The 20,653-nt window shown below is 37.9% G+C and overlaps 2 protein-coding genes across 4 annotated transcripts in view; one reads left to right on the top strand and one right to left on the bottom strand.

Annotated features, from left to right (window-relative positions):
* The window catches only part of LOC119776356 (gamma-secretase activating protein), a 48,300-nt gene continuing 27,647 nt past the window's right edge, over positions 1-20,653 (bottom strand). For all 3 annotated transcript variants that reach the window (XM_038274733.1, XM_038274731.1, XM_038274732.1), the window contains exons 26-32: positions 14,214-14,284; positions 13,955-14,049; positions 13,446-13,565; positions 4,836-4,897; positions 782-886; positions 453-549; positions 1-360 (exon numbers count right to left, since the gene is read on the bottom strand). In XM_038274733.1, the coding sequence (XP_038130661.1) occupies positions 260-360; positions 453-549; positions 782-886; positions 4,836-4,897; positions 13,446-13,565; positions 13,955-14,049; positions 14,214-14,284 (651 nt within the window). In that variant the 3' untranslated portion in view covers positions 1-259. The remainder of the gene's footprint in view (positions 361-452; positions 550-781; positions 887-4,835; positions 4,898-13,445; positions 13,566-13,954; positions 14,050-14,213; positions 14,285-20,653) is intronic.
* On the top strand, positions 8,990-11,332 carry LOC119776358 (apelin receptor B-like). Its single transcript, XM_038274734.1, has 2 exons — positions 8,990-9,446; positions 10,645-11,332. Exons 1-2 carry the CDS (start codon positions 9,048-9,050, stop codon positions 11,200-11,202), a joined length of 957 nt encoding a protein of 318 aa, XP_038130662.1. The 5' UTR covers positions 8,990-9,047; the 3' UTR covers positions 11,203-11,332.

Genomic DNA, 20,653 nt, shown 5'->3' with positions numbered 1-20,653 from the left:
ATTTGCTAGTTTCTAATTTTTTTTTTCCTGAAAAGCACAACAATTCTTCCTAAAATCCCTTTTCCCATAATAATTTTTCATCAAACCATGAGAACCTGTTTACGACTTCCCCACTCGACTCTCATTTTCCAACATCAATCCATTTCATGCCTTCAAGGCCCAGTTAGACATTTATTCTCCCTTAAACTGATTTTTCTCTTCATCTATTTTTCTCTCTCTCTCCACCCGCCTCTCGTCCTTCATCGCCCTTCCAGCAGCTTCATTTTTCCTGGAAGCCCAGCTGGATCAGTGTCTGCATCAGAGCAGAGTCCTCCACAAACCTGGCGTCCACATTTTCATTCTCCTCGAAAGGGTTCAGAGCTGTTCAAGAAAAGAACACCTTAACTTCCTGCTCCTCTGTTTTGAAAAATGCTTTAAAGACCTTTCCGGCAGGATATACAGGTATACTTTACCTTGTGACTCGATATCTGAGAGCATTTTAGCCAGATAGGTTAGAGGCAGAAACTCTGGTTTGAAGCCAGGTTTGTCTCTCCAAGTCAATGCAAATCCCTGAGGGGGGAAAATATTTTATAAAAGTAAAATATCTGTTTTGTAAGGTACACATTAAGACTTCTCTATAGCAACACCTGAGAGAAGTCATAATAACTCATCTTACAGATAAAGCTGGCTGAAAGTTTAGTCTTTAGAAGCTATATACCCCTGATATATCAGTATTATTTATTTTCTAGGTTTCTTTTCTGCAGGAAATATATGCAGCCTCTGTTGGAAACTGTACTGTTACCTTATTCTTGTTGTGTTTTTCCAGCAGCATCTTGACATAATCTCTTGAGATTGAGGCTGAGCTGACAGGATGATCCCACATATGGTATATCCTCTGCTCCATAGGCTACACACACAGACAAAAAAAAATACTTTACATTTTAGGCATGTAGCTCATACTTTAACCAGTAATAGGGAGTGAAAAAAAGATTTCCCCAAGGCTGTGACCAGCTGTCCCTTTCTATTTGAGCAAATGGAAGGCAACAGTGTTATCCAAGGGGGGACTGCTAATGAGGGGTCTTGGGGAAATTGTTCTATTTTTGGAGACACCAAAAAAGCACAACAGTCATAAATCAAACAGACAAAAAAGGGAGGATACAGTAAGATGACATGCTTATTTTTTTCTTTTCAAAATGCAAGAAAAGATGTTGGTTAAAAAGCTGCTCAATCACATCAAATGGATTAGTCTTGGCATTTTACCTCATTGTGTTTTTTTGGTCCCAGATTTGACATTTTTAGTAGCTCTCAGCATTTGATATAATCGTAAATTGTGTATAAATGTAGCATGACAGAATCATTCAGTCGGTTGCATTGTTTACATTTAAAGCCTTTGTGTTAAAAATATTCTTTTTTCTATTAATGAGCTCTAGATTGTAACTGGTCTTAATTAGCTTAAGAAAACCTTTTTATTAGGATGTGCTCTGAGGTATTAAAGGGATTTTGCTGGTTTACTCATGAGTAAACAAATCCTTTTTAGAGATATAATTACTATTGCAAGACAAAATTGAAACTCTTAGTTCCACAGGTTTCTCGCTTGTCATTGACTTTGTATTTCAATGTTTGCAATTTATACTTTTACCATGATTATTCAGATTTATCTTCTAAGAAACACCAGAAAATGAATAAGTCAAATATCTCCAACTGAGCACCTCTGTCTTGATCCTTAAAGATTTAAAATAAGGTATGCTTAATGGATAAGGCAACTTTTTCTCTTTCCTTTTTTATTTCTTTTTGCACATGCATTAGGTGGGCATGCTACCGGTGATCTCCAAAGATTACTGCACAAATTTTAAGAGATAAAAAACGATTCAAATGAAAGGATCTTGTGTGATACTAAGAATTGTCATAAAAGGAAGATGAGGTTCCAAGTCATGATGTTGGAGCTAATTATAAGAATAATTATTTAATTAATAATTATGGTTATACTAGTTTTTATTTTTAGGGCATTTATTATATATCTCGAAGTGCTACAAACAAAAGTAAAAAAATAAAATTATGCACAAAAAAAACTTAGAAGTTAAATATAAAAAAATAAATCTTAAACATGAGGAGAAAGTTCCATCATTTTTTTTTTTTTGCTGTAATTGTATAAAGATGAATTTCAGCCAGCCTGTAGACAATTTGCTTGAATTTTATTCTATTGTTAATCCAAATATTTTGACATGCTCTTTAAATATCTCTCCATTATCTGTCCTTGTACCATTGTTTCCTTGGTGATCACTATGGCCACAGAGATTTGTTTATGTAACTTTTGCGCCTGACATTCAGAAGTGCCAACAAAAAAAACGAACTCTGCAGCTGCAGTTGAGCTTCAGATCTGGAAAATGGCTTTATAGGTGGTATATGTTTGCATTTGCATATGCTCCACCCTTGAGGAAGGCACACAGAAAAAAGTTTGCATGCATTCATGGCTGTTCAAACACAAATCACTTTGTCTTTTTTACAGCGCTTTGAAGCCACACAAACCCTCTAAAGCTCAGGCCCTAAGTGTTAATACTTACCGTAGTTTTTTTGTAGTACCTTTTTAGTACTTCTGTAGTGGTTGGGTAATTGAAATATAAAACTTGCTGACTTTGTGCATCAGTCCACACAAAAACTCCTCTCCTTTACACTGCTGAAAACCAAAACGGCACTACCCCCTTAAAACCCCAGGACCTTTTCACCACATCTTCCTGTTTAGAAACACCAAATAAATTTCACCTGACTTTAAATGCCATTTTTTACTTAAAAAACAAACATATAAAAAAAAAAAAGTTAATGCGAAAGAATTGGTGACGGTTTCACTTGCTCTTAGGATGTGCGGTTTGATTGACAGCAAAGGCAGCAGCAAATATAAAAGCTTTCACCAGTGTCCTTGAAGTTACTGGGTGTACTCCACATTTTAGTGAAGGTCTCTAAAAGCAAATCCAAACAAGGATTCATCATCTCAGCTTGTTCCAAGAGGTAGAAAAATGGGATAAAAATGTTGTCCTGTACAAACAGGTGATGCTAATAATCTCAGTAGCAAAATATTGAGCAGCTCCACAACAAAAGGTTGTGTCCACTCCAACCTGACTATGAATGCAAATACACTATATTGCCAAAAGTATTTGCTCACCCATCCAAATTATTGGAATCAGGTGTTCCAATCACTTCCATGGCCACAGGTGTATAAATTCAAGCACCTAGGCATGCAGACTGTTTTTACAAACAATTGTGAAAGAATGGGTCGCTCTCAGGAGCTCAGTGAATTCCAGCGTGGAACTGTGATAGGATGCCACCTGTGCAACAAATCCAGTCGTGAAATTTCCTCGCTCCTAAATATTCCACAGTCAACTGTCAGCTGTATTATAAGAAAATGGAAGTGTTTGGGAACGACAGCAACTCAGCCACGAAGTGGTAGGCCACGTAAACTGACGGAGCGGGGTCAGCGGATGCTGAAGCGCATAGTGCGAAGAGGTCGCCAACTTTCTGCAGAGTCAATCACTACAGACCTCCAAACTTCATGTGGCCTTCAGATTAGCTCAAGAACAGTGCGCAGAGAGCTTCATGGAATGGGTTTCCATGGTCGAGCAGCTGCATCCAAGCCATACATCACCAAGTGCAATGCAAAGCGTCGGATGCGGTGGTGTAAAGCACGCCGCCACTGGACTCTAGAGCAGTGGAGACGCGTTCTCTGGAGTGACGAATCGCGCTTCTCCATCTGGCAATCTGATGGACGGGTCTGGGTTTGGCGGTTGCCAGGAGAACGGTACTTGTCTGACTGCATTGTGCCAAGTGTAAAGTTTGGTGGAGGGGGGATTATGGTGTGGGGTTGTTTTTCAGGAGCTGGGCTTGGCCCCTTAGTTCCAGTGAAAGGAACTCTGAATGCTTCAGCATACCAAGACATTTTGGACAATTCCATGCTCCCAACTTTGTGGGAACAGTTTGGAGCTGGCCCCTTCCTCTTCCAACATGACTGTGCACCAGTGCACAAAAGCAAGGTCCATAAAGACATGGATGACAGAGTCTGGTGTGGATGAACTTGACTGGCCTGCACAGAGTCCTGACCTCAACCCGATAGAACACCTTTGGGATGAATTAGAGCGGAGACTGAGAGCCAGGCCTTCTCGTCCAACATCAGTGTGCGACCTCACAAATGCGCTTCTGGAAGAATGGTCAAAAATTCCCATAAACACACTCCTAAACCTTGTGGACAGCCTTCCCAGAAGAGTTGAAGCTGTTCTAGCTGCAAAGGGTGGACCGACGTCATATTGAACCCTATGGATTAGGAACGGGATGTCACTTAAGCTCATATGTGAGTCAAGGCAGGTGAGCAAATACTTTTGGCAATATAGTGTATGTTCAGAGTGCATCTACAACCTTTTGTTTCAACTACTACACTAATGCCATTAATTTCATGCCACACGGGGAAATACCTCACATGGCCTATGTGAAAAATCTAAAGCACCTCTACCTGAAGGCTCCAATTTTTTGTCTTTTCTAAGACTTTTTATGCCACTGTTTATATTTAAGCAGTTCCAAAGAATCAACTGTGGTTAAAAACATTTGTATTAAATAGTTTAAGAGTGAGATGTAAAGTAAGGAAAAAAAATACCCCCCTTTCTTTCTCTTGCCAACCAAACTCACCCTGCAGAAGTCTTAGCAGACAGGAAGGGGACCAGAGATGCAAAACAATCAACATTCCTCTGATCACGTTGGGGATGAAACACGCACGTGCAAGCACACATGGAAGTTACATAAGAAGCTGAATACCTAGAGCCACCTCTAAATATACTCCTTTCTAAACAAATCAAAATTTGGCCAAGCAGCAATACCTCTGGTAGTCTCTTAAGGATGCTGAACTTCAGTCGCTCATTGGCTTCACTGTTGTCCAAATCTGAAAAAAAGATGACAATTTTGTAAAGTATTGAATTAGCATGCAGCATCTCATTGAGATGCATAATCTGAGGAGGAAAGGAGAGAAACAAAAAATTAAACCCCAAATGGAACACAACACAACTTAATACCAGTAAAAGGTAGAATTCTTCAAAAATCCAAGTTTGTTTTGAGGGCAGTTTTTAGACATTATTAAAGGCTATCAAGTGTCAAACATACCCCCATATGCAAGAGCAAGAAAGAAAAAGGCTGTTTCCAGAGCAATGCAGTATAAGACAGCCACCATGCCAATCTGTCTCCAGTTTTTTTTTTTTTTTTTACCAGAAGAAAGAAGTCATGCTTGTAAATAATACAACTACATTCTGTCAAAATTTAAACTCCTATGGGATAGGGACAGAAAAAAGAGCTCTTCAAACAAATCTCACTGATGATCTAATTTGGATTTTGCTGGTTTTCTATGCTAACAAAAGCAAAAATGGACCAAATTGTGCCAGTACTGCATTTCTAATGAAACCTGTAGCTACATACGTTTCTAGGTCAGAGGTCTGATGTTGGTGTCCAGGTACACATCTAATAACTGCATTCCAGATGTTACAACATAATATATGAATCATCATAGTACAGTTGATCACCTCTCTTAAAGGTATAGTGGAGGATGTTCTTTTTTGGGTTCGATCATCAAAATAAGTGGTCCTCCTAATTGTCAATCATTCTAGTGATATGTTTACATAAGGCTGCCATACGTGCTCGTCCCCATTTTAAGTTACGGGTGATGAGTCTGGCATAGTGGAAAAATTGCAAATCTTTTGCAAAGTAAGCTTTTATAAGCCATGCAAACAGCAAGTTCTTAAAGAGCTTGCACGAGGAGTAATAGGCTCATGCCTGCTCTCGCATGCTTTTAATAGGTGTTCCCTCTCGGGAGAGGGTACAGGGTTGTGCATGTGCATTTTATTTTTTTTTTAAGTTGAGAGGGTGGGTCTTTTTTTTTTTTAAATCATGAAAATCCGGCACTATACCTTTAACAAAAGAACAAAAGTAGTAAATCAATTTCCTAGTTTTCTCCACATCTTGTTATGGGAAAAATGTTGCTACTTTAAACATGGCATGAGCATATGAATTCCTTTTTATTGCTGGTGCCTTCTGTCCAGACTAATTTAGAAAGCAATAACAAAATAGGGGGCTAATATAAATCCTTGAGGAACACCCATACATATGTGTGGTGCCGATGTATTTCCTGCTGTTGTGAATATGTTCTCAGATAAATATTTAAAGACATCAATTTATCTGAGGGGAAGCCAGCACGGCCTGTCTCTGGCTGTGATTAAATGTTTAAGAAACAGCAGTAACATTTTCACATATCCCCCAACTGCAGACAACTCTGGCATGAGGGCACTATTAATGACTTTTTCTTCTGCATTTCTCTCTAAAATAATTCTTCTAAAGACTTGCATTACAAAAAACGCATCAGAAAAATCATTTAAATACCAAACCGGCTGCTTATCTTCAGCATGTTGGCAACTGCATCTTTTATTTCATCTTGTTAATTATGTAAAATGTGGGTGAAAAAAATGATGTAGTCTGAGGTCAGAACCCAGCCCAAAGGAAAACCCGTCCTCTGGAGAGAGGGTTCAGATTTTCAACACCTGAGAAGCCAATTACAATAAATGAAGCACACTGCGTGTTGAACAGAGACCTGAATATCTGATTCATCCCCAAGGAGAGAAGCGCAGACCCCCAATCACTACACAATCTTTAAGTATCAATTTCTATCCTTTTTGAAGTTTAAAACCGTTCAGCTTGAGCGTGTTACACAGTCACAGTGTCACTGTTCGAGTTTTATTATTAACAAAAACATTTTGCCAGGAAGGAAGGATCTGACAAAGTTTCATTTGATTTGATTTAGGATTCGAATTGCTAAATAGAACCTGTCTTACTACATGAAGTAGGCTAAATAGCAAACAGCAGCACATTTAAGCTGGAGCTAAATTAAAGAACAAAGAAAATATTAAGTTTTTTTTTTATGTCCAGTGTGAGCTAATAGGGGAATCTTTGCATAATGAGCACAACACTGAGAAATGGAACAAATCAATCACAGTGTTGTTTCTGGTTGTTAAATTTAAGTGACAGTAACGTTTCCCAGAGTGCAAGTTCAGTAGAAAATGTATCTGACAGAAAAGAGCATTTAGAGTTAAGGCCTAAGGAGTAACCTTAAGAGATGCTTTACATTTCCTTGTTTTCAGTTGATAGTAGTATAAAGGTTTGCAAAAAGATAATGGAAGAAGAATAATGACCAATCTGATCTCATAAATACAATTTCACTAGTATTAAAGCTCTGTTTGATTAACTGTGGGCTGGAGAACCATTGTGTTTACAGGCGCAATCTCTTTAATTTAACCATTACTTTTTATTTTACATAGGATTTTTTTTTACACAGTTTATACAGCTACTTTAAACTACATTACTTTTTGTAATAAGATGAATTTTGTGGCTTTAGAGGAAAATTCAGAAAGTAGTTTAGGCAGGTGTGACCTAAAGTAACCTTAACTTAGATGACTATGGTTGACCACAACCATGCTGACAGCTGTTAGGCTCGTCAACACCAAAAAAACACTGATATGAAATAAGCAGGTCAGACAGAGCACTAAAACCAGGCTGAGACTAAAAAAGGCAAATGTGATGGTCAGACAGAGCACGCAAACCAGGCTGAGACTTAAAAAGGCACATGTGATCTTGTGTAAAGTGATCGTCATTCACATGCAGATAGTGAATTCTAACAAATATTTTTAGTGTGAATTTTATCTCTTCAGCTCTACAGACTTTGTGTTACAGTTTTGCCAGCAGTTATTTCATATTCTGGGGTGTTTTCATATATAAAACCTGCCTTTAGCATTTAGAAAAGGTCATTTGTCTTTATACATAATAACACATTTGGGAAAGTTAAAACGAGATAAATGTTGCAGCAGCTCTGACCAGTTTTCCTTTAACTACTGTAGGGAAATATCCCCGTACCGTCATGCATGCTGCCATTGTGATGTTTCATAGTGTAGGACAGGGATTCCCAATTCTAGTTATTAGGAATATAATCCACACATAGTTTGTTGCAACCTTTAATGGCACTTATAAGAGCTTTCTTTGAAAATTGGTTACCTCTTGCCCCTCTTCCATAAAAGCCACAGCTGTCTGTTGTTGGACTCAACTAATTTTCCCACCTGGGCCATGGATCTCTGATCACATTAACATAAAACTCTTATATTTATGTTTGCAATTGTGAAACAGACTTTCTGTTTTCCCATTATGAACTGGACGGTGCTCCATTACACATCCAAAGCTTAGAATATCATTTTTTACCTCCCTACCAAAAAATAACCCTTGTCCTTTCTAGTGTTCATTAATCTTAGATGTTTTCCCACATACCGGTAACTTCTTTAGGGAACTGCAGAAATACCACAGTTTTGTTAAGGCCTCTTAGAATAAATTACACTCTTTACAAAAAAAGAGGCCTCTGAAATTGTACAAATATGAAGAGACCAGACCTAAGAGGACAAATGGACCCTGCAAATTGAAAAGTTGCTTTCATTCACAAATGAACTTAGTCGATCTGAATCATGTTAAGAATCTGAAAGAGCTGCATTAGAGCAAGACTGCATAACTTTTTTTGACGCAAGAATTAATTTCATTTTAGATAAATAATGTTTCAGGTCCATGTAGTGCACTTGGTGTTTATCGATGCTCTGTAATATGAGAGGGTCGGCCCTATCACTGAATGTTTTGAACTGGACGTTGAGCTGTAGCATAGCAGTAAAATCCTCTGACATCTGAAACCAACTATAGACAATTCAAAGGTAAAAGCCAAGAGACAATGAAAAGGGACTATAACTTGAATCATTGTGCTAAAGGGACATTATCCTGGCCTGACGGTCTCACCTGGATAATGCTTTGAACCCTGAGTAGAGGATGGCATCTCTTAAAGTCACTTGAGTTGCTAATTCATCTTTGACAAACTGGAAGCCAGGCCCCTGCAATCAATAAATTCTGTCCTGAATTACACACCAAGACCACAAACCACTAAAGTGTGACACCTACTGCATAATAAGCCAGTCCTCTTCATAGAAGAGCATGTTCACTTAACCAGAGCTTCTCTCTGTTCCACTATGGCCTCTGTCCCTGGTATCAACACCTCATCCTCTGTGGCGTTTTATACCAACTGCTCCTCTTCCAGCACTTTTCTTTTGTCCTGCGTGCATCCAGCATACATCGCTGCAGCTGTAATTGCTACCCTCAGCTGCCTTTTGGGTATCCCGACTAACCTCCTCATAATCGTGAAACTCAGCAGTCGTCTGCGAGGCACCTCCATGACGAAGCGTCTCTTTTTCAACTTGGCTTTGTCAGACCTCCTCTCCCTGTTTTGCGTACTGGTTGCTGGAGTCATTTTTGCCACTGGACCCCATTTGCCACATAAATTGTGCCAGTTTTTCTTTTATGTCTTCTTATTCTGCGTAACCTCCAGTTCCAACATCCTGCTGCTGATAAGCATTCAACGATACTACAAGGTATGTCATTCAAACTCCATTATTGTAGGAAAACAAAGTCAAACTGTGGTTGTTGCCGATTATACTCATTGGCCTATTTAAGAAACACTTTACTGTTTTTGACAAAAAGGAGCCCACATACTTTGTATCTTTGTGGTGTTTACCGAAGGGCATTTCCTTTCCTTTATTTGGAGACAATTGCATTTTAAAGCCCCTGTAACACCTTGACGATTTATCCAGAGTATGCCTGACATCCCAGAATCTCCTTAAACATTGGTTTATGCCGAACTTTCTATATATCTTTTTCAATTTTGGGCGTATACATAAAGTTTTAATAACGACTTATGTCCAACGACAGCCTAACTTATGCATAACGCACAGCAGCATAATGCCCATAAAAGGTCACAAGTCAGTGTCCTGAGGGGGGCAGCGATGCGCCCGGAGGCGCCCCGCCTACATAAAAAGATTTCTTTGATCGCTGTAAAAAGAACAAGAAGGTTTGCGTCGCAGGAGATTCAGCGTCATGTCTGTTAGGACGTTTGTTGGTCATGGCTGTGGCCGTGAATGCCGGGAGGATCCATCACACTCACCTTCTCGTCACACTATGATGGGGATGAAGTCTGGAGGATTATTGCACCAAACCGCTGCCAATACACCATAATACAGTAGCTGTAACTTAGAAAGATGTAAGCTGTCGTCTGGAATATGCGTTATATGTTAGAGATAAGTTCTTGATAAGTTACGCATAAGTTATGCACAAGTTAATCATAGGTTTTAGATAAGGTAGACACCACGATTTATGAGTGACTTAAATTTAACCTATGTTAACGATCAAATAACTGTAACTTATGCCCCACGTATGGCATATGCTGGCATACATCAAGACATACTCGCCATTTGTCCATGTGTGCCAGCGTGCTTAAGCGTGCTCATAACTTATGCAACATATGCCAGTGTTTTTGCCAGATCTTTTGTACGCTGTCATACACTGGCTTTAATCATCAAGGTGTGACAGAGGCTTAACAGAAACACCTCATTACCTCAGTGGTCCACAATTTCAAGCACAATAACCGGAAGTCTAGAATTGCTTGACAAACAGATGGAAAAAATTTTTTTTTTATTTAACTAAGAGAAGAATTAATGAATAGTTTACATTAAACATTGTGTAAGACTATGTAAAGAGATATCTGGCTAAAACTCTTATTTTTTTATTTCCCAGATTCTCCATCACTCTAAGTGGGGAAAATTGACCCGAACATGGCAGAGGGTTTTACTTTCCTCTGTATGGATGCTCGGGGCTCTGCTTTCTCTACCACCTGCTCTTTTACTTAATGAAAAGAACAAGGGAGATATGCCATCCAACAGTAGCTGTAGGAATAAAGAGATCCACCCAACAGCAGAGCTAGTCTACATTGCTATATTAATGTCAGGTCAACTAGTTTTGCTGTTCTTTTACATAAAGCTTGTCAGAGGTGTAAAGAACATTAAAATGTCGGACAAGCTAAAGCAAAAAATTAATAGGCTCTTCAGTCGGATCCTTGCTGTCTCTTTGGTTGACTTTTTACCTCTGATTGCTCGCCTTGTCGCTGTTGCTGCCCACATTACACACTTAGAAATGTTGTATGATATTAACAAGTATCTGACATGTTTGGAATGTATTTACTTTTTAAATCATTGTATGAATCCACTGCTGTTTTTCTTTGCCTCTCGACATCAACTAGGAAACAGAGAAAAGAAGAGAAAGCTCTTCCTCATGGCTCTTAATGAAAGTTCTTAACAACAATCTCCTTTAAACTTTTTATAGGTGTGATATTAATACAAATAGATTATATTGGTGTGATTCTATGTGCCATTTTTCTTTTTTTAAAGGTGTATTTTGGCATTAAAATGGCTCAAGACTGAGCCTTTGTTCTGTATTTTCTTCTAATGTGTTTCCTAAAATTCCCAATTCTAGAAGTACTTAAATTATTACAATAAATTTAAGGAAAGAAGTGAATTTAGAAAATGATTTGTATTCTCTGAATAGTAAATTGAAAAATCTGCATCAACATTAGAAAAATTAAACAGATCTTACTTTCGCTGCCAAGCTTTTGGTATGTTTCCACTTTAAGGCTAGATTACTTATTTGCTATAACCCTAATATTTATCTACCTCCATAATCTTTGGACTATTTTGTTGTCATTTGGGTTTTACGAGCTGGCTCATTTTAAAGGTGCATACACACCGAATGCGGTGTCTGCAGCGAGGGCGGTGGATTTACATAGTATCTCTGTGCAAACCATGAGGGGAAGAATGCAGGCAGCAGTAAATTTCACATGGTAGAAGAGGTCACTGCTCTGCTCTCACCACGTGCTGCTAGACGGCACTGAGGTGATTTCAAATTAAAGCAGCACAAAAAACTGTTTCAACTCCACAAATCTGCACTAAAGCAGCACTAAAAAATAGACCACTTGGGTTCAATTGAGAGCTTAATGAGGGGATGGTTAACCTCTGTGTGACCTAAAATTATTATCTATAATATATCTGCAAAAAAAGTAGATCATTTTAGCTGTACAAACCTGCACTAATATATCATTATTTTGTCTCTTTTGTTCTGTGATCAAATTTTGCTCCAGTCCATTAAAGGCTTAAGTGTCAGACATAGCCTGTCCTTTTATAGAGCAGGTCGTGGCAATTTTAAGGAGAACTAGGCATCCAGTTTCTTCAGGGATCAAAATGATGATTTAATCTTTCATTAAACATTTTCTAAAGTTTTTTTTTTTTTTATTTGACTTCTTTAATTAGACCTCAGCCCAGTTCGAATCATGCCCTAACGCTTTGTTTGCCAGTAGAGTTTAATCGGACTGGGGCGGGTGCTGGGGGGTGTCTTTGAAACATTATTTGAATAACTTGAAATTTTTATCATTTTCAAGTTATTTAAAATAGGGAAATCTGGCCAAAATTTCAAGTTCATGAATTATTTTTTTTTTTTAAGTAGGTTTCATCAATCAGACCTTAACATTGTGAATGAGGTTTTTACACTTGGGTTTTCACCTGTTGGTATGTGAATAGCTCAACACTGCTCTTACTATTGAAAGACTGAGGGGGAAAAAGTGTTAATTTGTGGGATTGCATAGCATTTTTTTTAAGTCAAAGACTCTTGCTGACTAATATCTTAATTAAAATCAGTGGAACTAAAACTAAAATCTGACTGAAGTAGTAAGTATGAAGTAGTAAGTATTTAACCACGTTTTTGCTAAAATAATTTACATTTTCATCTAAAGACTACAGTATAGGCCAACACTAATTTGAATAGTTTTAAAAGTTGACACCTTTTAAATACCACATTAGATTGGACCAAAAACAAAAGCGTCTATAAAGCCTCGAACTCAATGTTTTTTTTTGGACATTTTGAATTGAAAAAGCTTCCTGGATGGGACGTGAAATGTCTTTAACTTGGGAAACAAAGTCCAATTGATTGTTTTTTAAATTTTTTGGAGTAACTATGACCTGGATGACTTAGGATCTTCACCAGCATTTTGCTCTGCATGATAACCAAGAAACAATTGCAAAGTATTTAACTGATTTAAATCAGTTAATATGTTTGTATGGATTAGATTTTTAAGTTTCTGCAGATAATTATTAATTTTTCTGGTAACAGATTGAGATGACAGTTGCTGTAAATTGATATTCCAAGACATTTGATTTAATTGAAAGTTTAAGTTTCTTATATAGAAATAACAATTAAAGAGAGCATGAATTATTTCCTAAGCAATATTATGCCAAAAAGGGGGTAAAAAAAAACATTTTACATGTAGTGTCCCATAGATGCAATTGGTTTTGCAATCTAGACTAACATTGAGTGAAAGCATTCCAGGCATTTAAAGAAACATCTTCAAATACTATGAAAAATGTTTGTCTGCGATCCGTTTTAAAGTTAACAAGAATGACAGGCTTTTTCCTTTCAAGGTTTTCTGCTTGCAGAGGACCTTAGCTGATTTATTTTGCCTTAAAAATGTGTCGGTGTATTTACACACAAACCTGTCATAAGACGAGACACGAATGTTTCGGTGAGCTGCAGGAAACCGTGGTCAATGTACTGTAGAAAGGTTTGATGAGGGAGGCAACGAACAGCAAACACAGCAAACAGGGTGTGATAGCCTGGAGAAAACAAAAGGATGGCATGAAAAAAAATAAAGGAAAAAGGGGTGAAATATTCATAGAGGTAAAGCTGACTTTGTGGAATGAATTGTATACGAAATATTGCACGCTAAGATTCATGAATTAGCTTAGTCCAAAGTCACTTAAAAATGAAAGCTTTACTCCTGAGTGACTAAGAGGAAAGAATTATGTACCAAACAACTGCAAACACTGTGAAATTAATTCAAATGAGTGAAAATGTATTCCCATCCTCCAGGAGCTTTGTCAGCATTCCGCTAATGCACAGTTCTGTTGTGCCTCGCTGGGAATGCGTGTTTTTCTTTTACGGCTCACAGGGAGACAGACAGGATTATAAGAACAAGTACAAATGTGATTGTGCACGATGCTACCAGGTGGGAGGGGCAGGCAGAGACTCCGGGTGGATTCCAATATCCGAAGCATGAAGTGAAACACGGCCCATTCAGCCGAGCCGCCCTTCTGCTTCCTGAAGCCCACAAGTCAAATCGAAGAAAAAAATAAATAAAAATTATAATGAAAGGATTATATAACTCGGGCATCAACAGTTTCCAATGTAAACACAGCAGTGCATGTGCCTCTTCTTAGCTGGAACGCCTCAAAGTTGTCTAAAGAGGAAACAGAACTACTTACAAGCACAAAACATGAGGGCCGAGTTTGTTCTTCAGCCAGGCTGACTCCAGCATGTGCCTGATGAGCTCCAGCTGAACACAAACACAAGTTTACATGTTTTGAGAAAGACATACTCCATTAGATCCAAATAAAATGTTTCCCTCAGATGAAATCGGCTGCCTGGAAACTTTGCAACAAAACAATAATTTTTAAGGTTATGCATGAAAAGATACAAAAATATGCTATTTCTGCTATAATGATTGGAAGGCCCATAAAATCCGGACCTTCAAAGTCCCGTCTCTGAGGGAAGGTATCTTTCTACATTAATTTTATGTAATTAGTTCAACACAAGAATCAAACACTTGAATTGTCTTATTAGCACAGAGTGAGATTATACAGAGTCCTGCTGATGATCTACTTATCTGATTTAGGTGTTAAAAAGGAGACATCTCTAAAAGTTGCAGGCCACTAATAAAGGCCTCTTCCCTTTATTTAGGTTGTATTTAGGTTTGTTTATGCCCTGCAGATCATTGCACTGGTTTAGCATGACCTTAGGGTCACACAGAACATCCTCTGGATTTTTTATAATTCTACCAATTACAGCAAGTCATGTATGCCAGAGAGTTTTTATGATTTTTGGGTGATTTTTTTATGTTTTTGAAATGTCTCAGGGATGCAGTTTTTAAAGAAAGTTCCTCAATATTGATGTTAACCGAGGTAAGTGAGGCCTGTAGGGTTTTAGATGTTTAGAGTCCATTTGTGAAGACCTGGAAGAGATGACAGAAACTGTGTTGCCATTAGATATACACGCAAAGACATGTCGCTATTCTCCTAATTTTGACAATACAAAGTTTTGCATATGCAGTATTTTCATTAAATAACAAATGCAGTTCAAATTGCAGGTGACGACGTTTGTTGAAGCGATGACTTTATCCACTTCAGGTCTTCTTCTTCGTCTTTTTACAAAGCAGTAAGGTAAAGCTGCAGTGACCCATTTGATGCAAAAAAAGATGTTTCCATTGTAGTTTTGCAAAACAAAAATGTCATTACTCAGTGAAGCGGAAAAAACGTTTTAGCGGAAAAATGTGAAATTTTTCCAAATTGCAGTATATTCATTAAAATTATTTTCTTTGTGTAATTATAGTTTGCAAAGTTTGATGGTTAATTGAAATGCAGCTAGTGAGCTTATAGAGTGATCATAAGTTAGTTAGCAACTCCTCGGAAGGTTAAGTGTTTTGTGTTTTCTCGATTCGTCCAAAAACCTTAGAAATTACCACTTTTTACCTCTTTCCTGAGTATGAATTAGTTTGTTTTTCATATGTTTTTAATTTCTTGAACTGATTTTGTTATGGTTCTCTCCTTTGGGACTTTGAGTTTTCAGTTATCTATGTCCTTCTCTTTTGTTGATCTTTGGTTTATTTCCATTTTGTTTTATAGTTAAGCAGTGTTTAGTTACTCTCTGTTGCCCGCTTGTGTCTGTCTCCTTTCCCCTAGCTCCCTTCTAGTCACTTCCATCCACATTTGCTCCATATCAGCTGATTAACCCAGTCTTTGTTCTGTCTCCCATATATACTCTCCCTCTGCAGTTCTCCAGTGCTGGTTCCTTGGTGTTACTTCGCTCCCCATGTGTGTTTTCCCTTGATGTCTGCAAGAACTCATCTTTGCCTCCCTCCTCTCTGCATTTGGGTCCTCAACCAACCTCCACCCTCACGTTGACAGCCCTACGATGTTAGAAAAGTTGTATCTGAGGTTTCTAAATATATCAGCCAGGTATTATTAGTATTCAAGACTAGGTGTAGCTAGGCACATTCATATTGTGCAAGTTGATTTAAGCAGCATTCCCTCCTTGATACATTTAACAATTACATAAAGGTATAGTGGAGGCTGTTCTTTTAAAGGAGAAGTCTGGTCATATTCAGTATTCAAACTTCTGAAAGTACTTTAAACATCAAATTATTACATACTGTTCAACGAATGTGTTTTGAATTAAGAATAATTTTAATTTGAATGTGCTTTACTTTAGACACCCATGTTTGTCAAAGAACACTACTGCAACCTACCGGTTTGTGACATCATGGTGGGGCATTGGCTGTTGAGCAAGTCCCAGTTCTATATCTGTGTGTTTTTGTCACGGCGTGCTATTATCCAAGTCATCTTGAAAACATTCTTCTTCGAGCTGTTGGCTACATATTATGTGTTTTTTCTCTGGCCAGAAGGTCGATGGCAAACCCTCCGTCTTCAAGTTGACATTCCAACGACCACGATCGCAGTAACTCGTCCGTGGAGGATCATGAATCAGAAAGGTGAAACAACAAAATTTTTTTTTTTTCACTTTTACCCAATGTATTAAAACATCCAACTGCCATGCACTTGGGCATGTCAGTTTAACTATAGCTCTCGCGAATTTCAATGGTGAAATCCTCTCAATCTTTAATAATTGTTGATGATTGCAGATGTGAAACAATATTTGAGCATACATTTTAATTCATTGAATCACCGCAAACATATTAGTTTTAGGTATAGATGTTGATCCATTGATCATTCCTTGCCGACCGGACTTTTCCTTTAACGGGTGGATCGTCAAAATAAGTGGTCCTCCTGTCCAATCATTCTCGAGATATGTTTACGGAAGACCATACTACGTGCTCATCCCCATTTTCACTTACTGATGGTGAGTCTGACAAAGTGGAAAAAAAGCTTGCATGAGCGATGCAAACAGCAACTTTTAAACAGAGTGTGCATGAGGAGAAATGAGAACGGGATTGCTCTCATGTGTTTAATAGGTGTTCTCTCTCAGGAGCAGGTAGAGGGTTTTGCATGTGCCTTTTTTTAAGTAGAAAGGGTCGGTCTTTTCAAAAATGTGTGGAAATCCTCCACTATACCTTTAAGAACTAAATTTTTTATTCACAAAGATTAAAATTGCCTGATATTTAGTGGTATCTGAAAGGAATACAACAAAAACAGAAGCAACCTGTAAGGGTGAAAAAACCTATTCACAGCACACCTTTTCTAAAATCTATTCTCCCACTTCCCTTTTCACCATTTCATTTCCTCTAAATAACACTTAACTCTCTCAGCTTGTTTCACAATATGTTTGACCACAACCGAGATCATCCTAGCGCTGGTGAGTTGTTTGAAAACAGCCAACGTTTTTTTCACCAATGAGTGTTCAGCTGTCTCCTGAACAATAACAGGAAGACAGTCCGCCTCATCCACATCCTGAGCACCAGTGGGAAACCTGCACCTAATGCCAGCGGCAACATCCTCCTTTGACCTCAGGGTAGTAGTTTCAATTAGCTGATCTTATGTAACAGATAAGCCCGGAAAAAGGGAAAAAAAAACGCACATTGCGTTTCTCTGGGCCTATTTTCATAACTTCCTAATTCCCCGATGAAAGCTGAAGTTTTCAAAACATACGTCATAACTTTTTCAGCATTTGAACACATCAAACAAATTGTTATTCCTATGTGAAGAGCTCAAATGAGTTTTAAATATTGGGATTTGCTTCCAAAAACTCACTAATTATTCAGAGAAAAGGTCTATTTTTCCAGCTTTTTTATGTCTTATGATAATGGTTATTATAAAGTTGTTGTTTTTTAAACATTTCTATATTTATTTAAAGGCAACCAAGATACAGACATTTTAAAAAGTCATAAAATAAAGCTTTTATTACAATACATAAATGATCAGTTCCTTTAAAAATGTTTGACATAATTTAAACAATTTTTCTTTTCAAAAAACAAAGGCAACAATCATTCATACAGCTACTACAGTTTTCTTATGCTATATTCACACCGGCCATGCTTTGGGCAGCAAAAAAGTGTGTGCTGCTTCCTTTTTGATGATTAAGGTCAGACGCACCTCAGGAGCATCTTTAACCCTCCTGAAGCTCGTCCAGTAAAGCGTGTCCAGATGCGTCTGATGCTTCTGCTGCTGCTGTGTTTAATGCCACAGAGCAGTTTTGCTATATTTGCTCTCATAAGCTGGTAAAAATTAGCTTTAATATATTTTTAAGTGAATAGTCCACCTAAAACTTAGTTTGTGCAGTCAGTTCATCAAGATTACAATCCCGTTTTCAAATATTATTTTGCTGTAGGGGCTGCGCAGATCCCCACATACCGGCAGTCCACTTGGCACAAAGTAGATATTAGCATTTTTCACATACGTAATCAAAACTGAAGGCACCAAAGGCACCAGAATAATAAAGGTGAACATATTTTGCTGGTAGGTTTCAACATTTTAATTTATTTTAGGCGTTAATATTGTGTTGCAGCGGAGTGATCATAGCGTTCTGCATCAGTAGTACTGTGTCTGACTCCCTGCCAGCTCCCAGATCAGCTTCTCTTATTGGTTGATGTGGTGTATGGAGTGGCAAAAGTAAAAAAAATTTCCAACTCCAGCAGCTGCTGCTTGTAAGGTGCGTAACGCGCCTCAGATGCTTAGAAGCTCATGAGGTGCTGCTCCTGCTGCTCGAAACGGGCTGCAGGACCTTTGCACCGTGATGCGCATCAACCATAGATTTTGCATGTAAACCAGCTGCTTCTGATGCTTAAATTGCATTTGGTGTGAACATAGTTAGGCCATATACCCACATGTAGGTAGGAGGCAACATCATAATTTGATAACATAGTTACTTAAGCAAAAATATATTGGAAAAACAGAAAAAATTGAAGAATATTTAGGTAGAATTGATTTGGATTCTAAACCAGTGAGTGAGTACAGCACGGCTGGGATGGCACATGCACAACTGACAAATTCCTATTTGACAAGTGAGTAAGGAAAAAAAGTTCAACTTTAGGTAATATAAATCAGAGGAATGAGTACAATCTCAGATAAAACCAAAATGGCAGCATCTGGGTTCTGTTTTTAATTCAGTTGCCTTGCAGCGAGAATGACTTTAAATTCCAGCCTGGGGTCTTTCCCATTTTCCCATTACTCACAAAACAAATGACATTAATATTCATTTGTTTAATCGGTTGGTTTAATTTTTTTATGAGAATTATTAAAACACAAATGATTGTTGAAGGGTAAGTATTTCATGATAGGATTGTTGCCCTAAAAAAAAAGCTTTTTTTTTAATGTTAAATAAAAAATAAAAACATTTTGTTATCCATAATAGTTCTACAATAATCCATTAGTTCAATAAAAGGATTTTTAAACATTTTTACTTAAGGCTACCAATTAATATGTTTGTAAAAACTCCCAAACAATTAGAAAAAAAATAAAATAAATATGGCAAACAGTCATAGACTCATGAATTAACATGATTTGGCCTTCACTGAAAAAATGAATAAGGTCTATACAAAGCAATTAAAAAGTAATCGGTGAGGATCTCCTGCAGCAGAATAAACAAACCCTGGGGACAGAACAACTTCTCATTTTCGGAAAGCTGAATATCGCAGCCAGTTTGATTTAATTGCGTTAGTGTTAAATATGTGAGCAATTCATACCTAGCAATTAGCAGGTTATTCTCTGTCTGAACTGTTTGTTGCAGCTTGGGCGGGAAATAATAAATATCACTGACAATAATGCAGAGTGGAGCTGTAATCTATCAGAACAGAAACTTCCCTACCTCCTAAAAGCTGTAATCGATTTCATCCCCTCGCTGTCCATGCAGCCATTAGTCTAAATAAGCACCAACAAAAGGAGGACATGATCTGTATTTGTAGAGGAGTAGTCAGGTCTTTTGTTTTTTTTTATTTGAATGATGACTTAGCCTGACTATACAACAAGCTACTAGGTTTGTCGTCTGCACTTAAAATAAAGTGACCCTAAAGGCTGATTCTGTTTGAATAATTCTGTCTCTATCTCCGTTCCACTCGGCTGGATAAACCCAGTAATCACCTCGTGTCTCTGAGCCGGCGCGCGGCCAGAAATGATTACACGGCTAACTATTTCGGTTACATTCAGCAGGATGTTGAAGGTGTGTGGTTAAATTCCACGAGCTTGTCACAGCAAGGGAGGATTTCTTCCTCTCCGTTCCTATTTTACCTCTGCGAGTCTCAAAAACTTGGCATTCTGCTTTCTATTCAATCCAAGACTTACCCTTGGCCTGATTTATACTGCCGCGTTGATGTATGCTGTATGTCTGCTTTCAGCGCCCCGAAACCGTGGGGGGATTTACGTCAGTGGAATATTAAAACCTGACTTTACAGAACCAACAGTCCCAGTGAGACCCAGGACAAAGGCCTGGTGTCTCCTTTTACGTGGAAATATAAAGGAAAGCATCACCTGCATTTAATCTATCAAAAGATAAAATAATCTTCTGTAAAGTAAAATATATACCTTTACTTCATTTGTTCTAAATAAACCAGTTGAGTTTCTTGTGTTAAATCCCTGTAATAGCTGTATTCAGCCTTATAAAGTGCTTTCATTTAATGCGTGCTGACTCTAAGCTCTATGATGTTGACTTTAGTAGCTCTGAAGAAACTGCAGCTTTAGGAAATATGCAAATCAAAGCC

This window comes from Cyprinodon tularosa, unplaced genomic scaffold, assembly GCF_016077235.1.
Source record: "Cyprinodon tularosa strain WSP-4 unplaced genomic scaffold, ASM1607723v1 ctg927, whole genome shotgun sequence".
Lineage (NCBI taxonomy): Eukaryota > Metazoa > Chordata > Actinopteri > Cyprinodontiformes > Cyprinodontidae > Cyprinodon > Cyprinodon tularosa.
This window is presented reverse-complemented; position numbering and strand designations above follow the sequence as displayed.

Excerpts from the sequence above, each read along its gene's own strand:
- LOC119776358 (XM_038274734.1), top strand. The coding sequence starts at position 9,048 with ATGGCCTCTGTCCCTGGTATCAACACCTCATCCTCTGTGGCGTTTTAT. Across the intron at positions 9,447-10,644 it reads GCATTCAACGATACTACAAG|ATTCTCCATCACTCTAAGTG; the intron begins GTATGTCATTCA and ends TTTATTTCCCAG.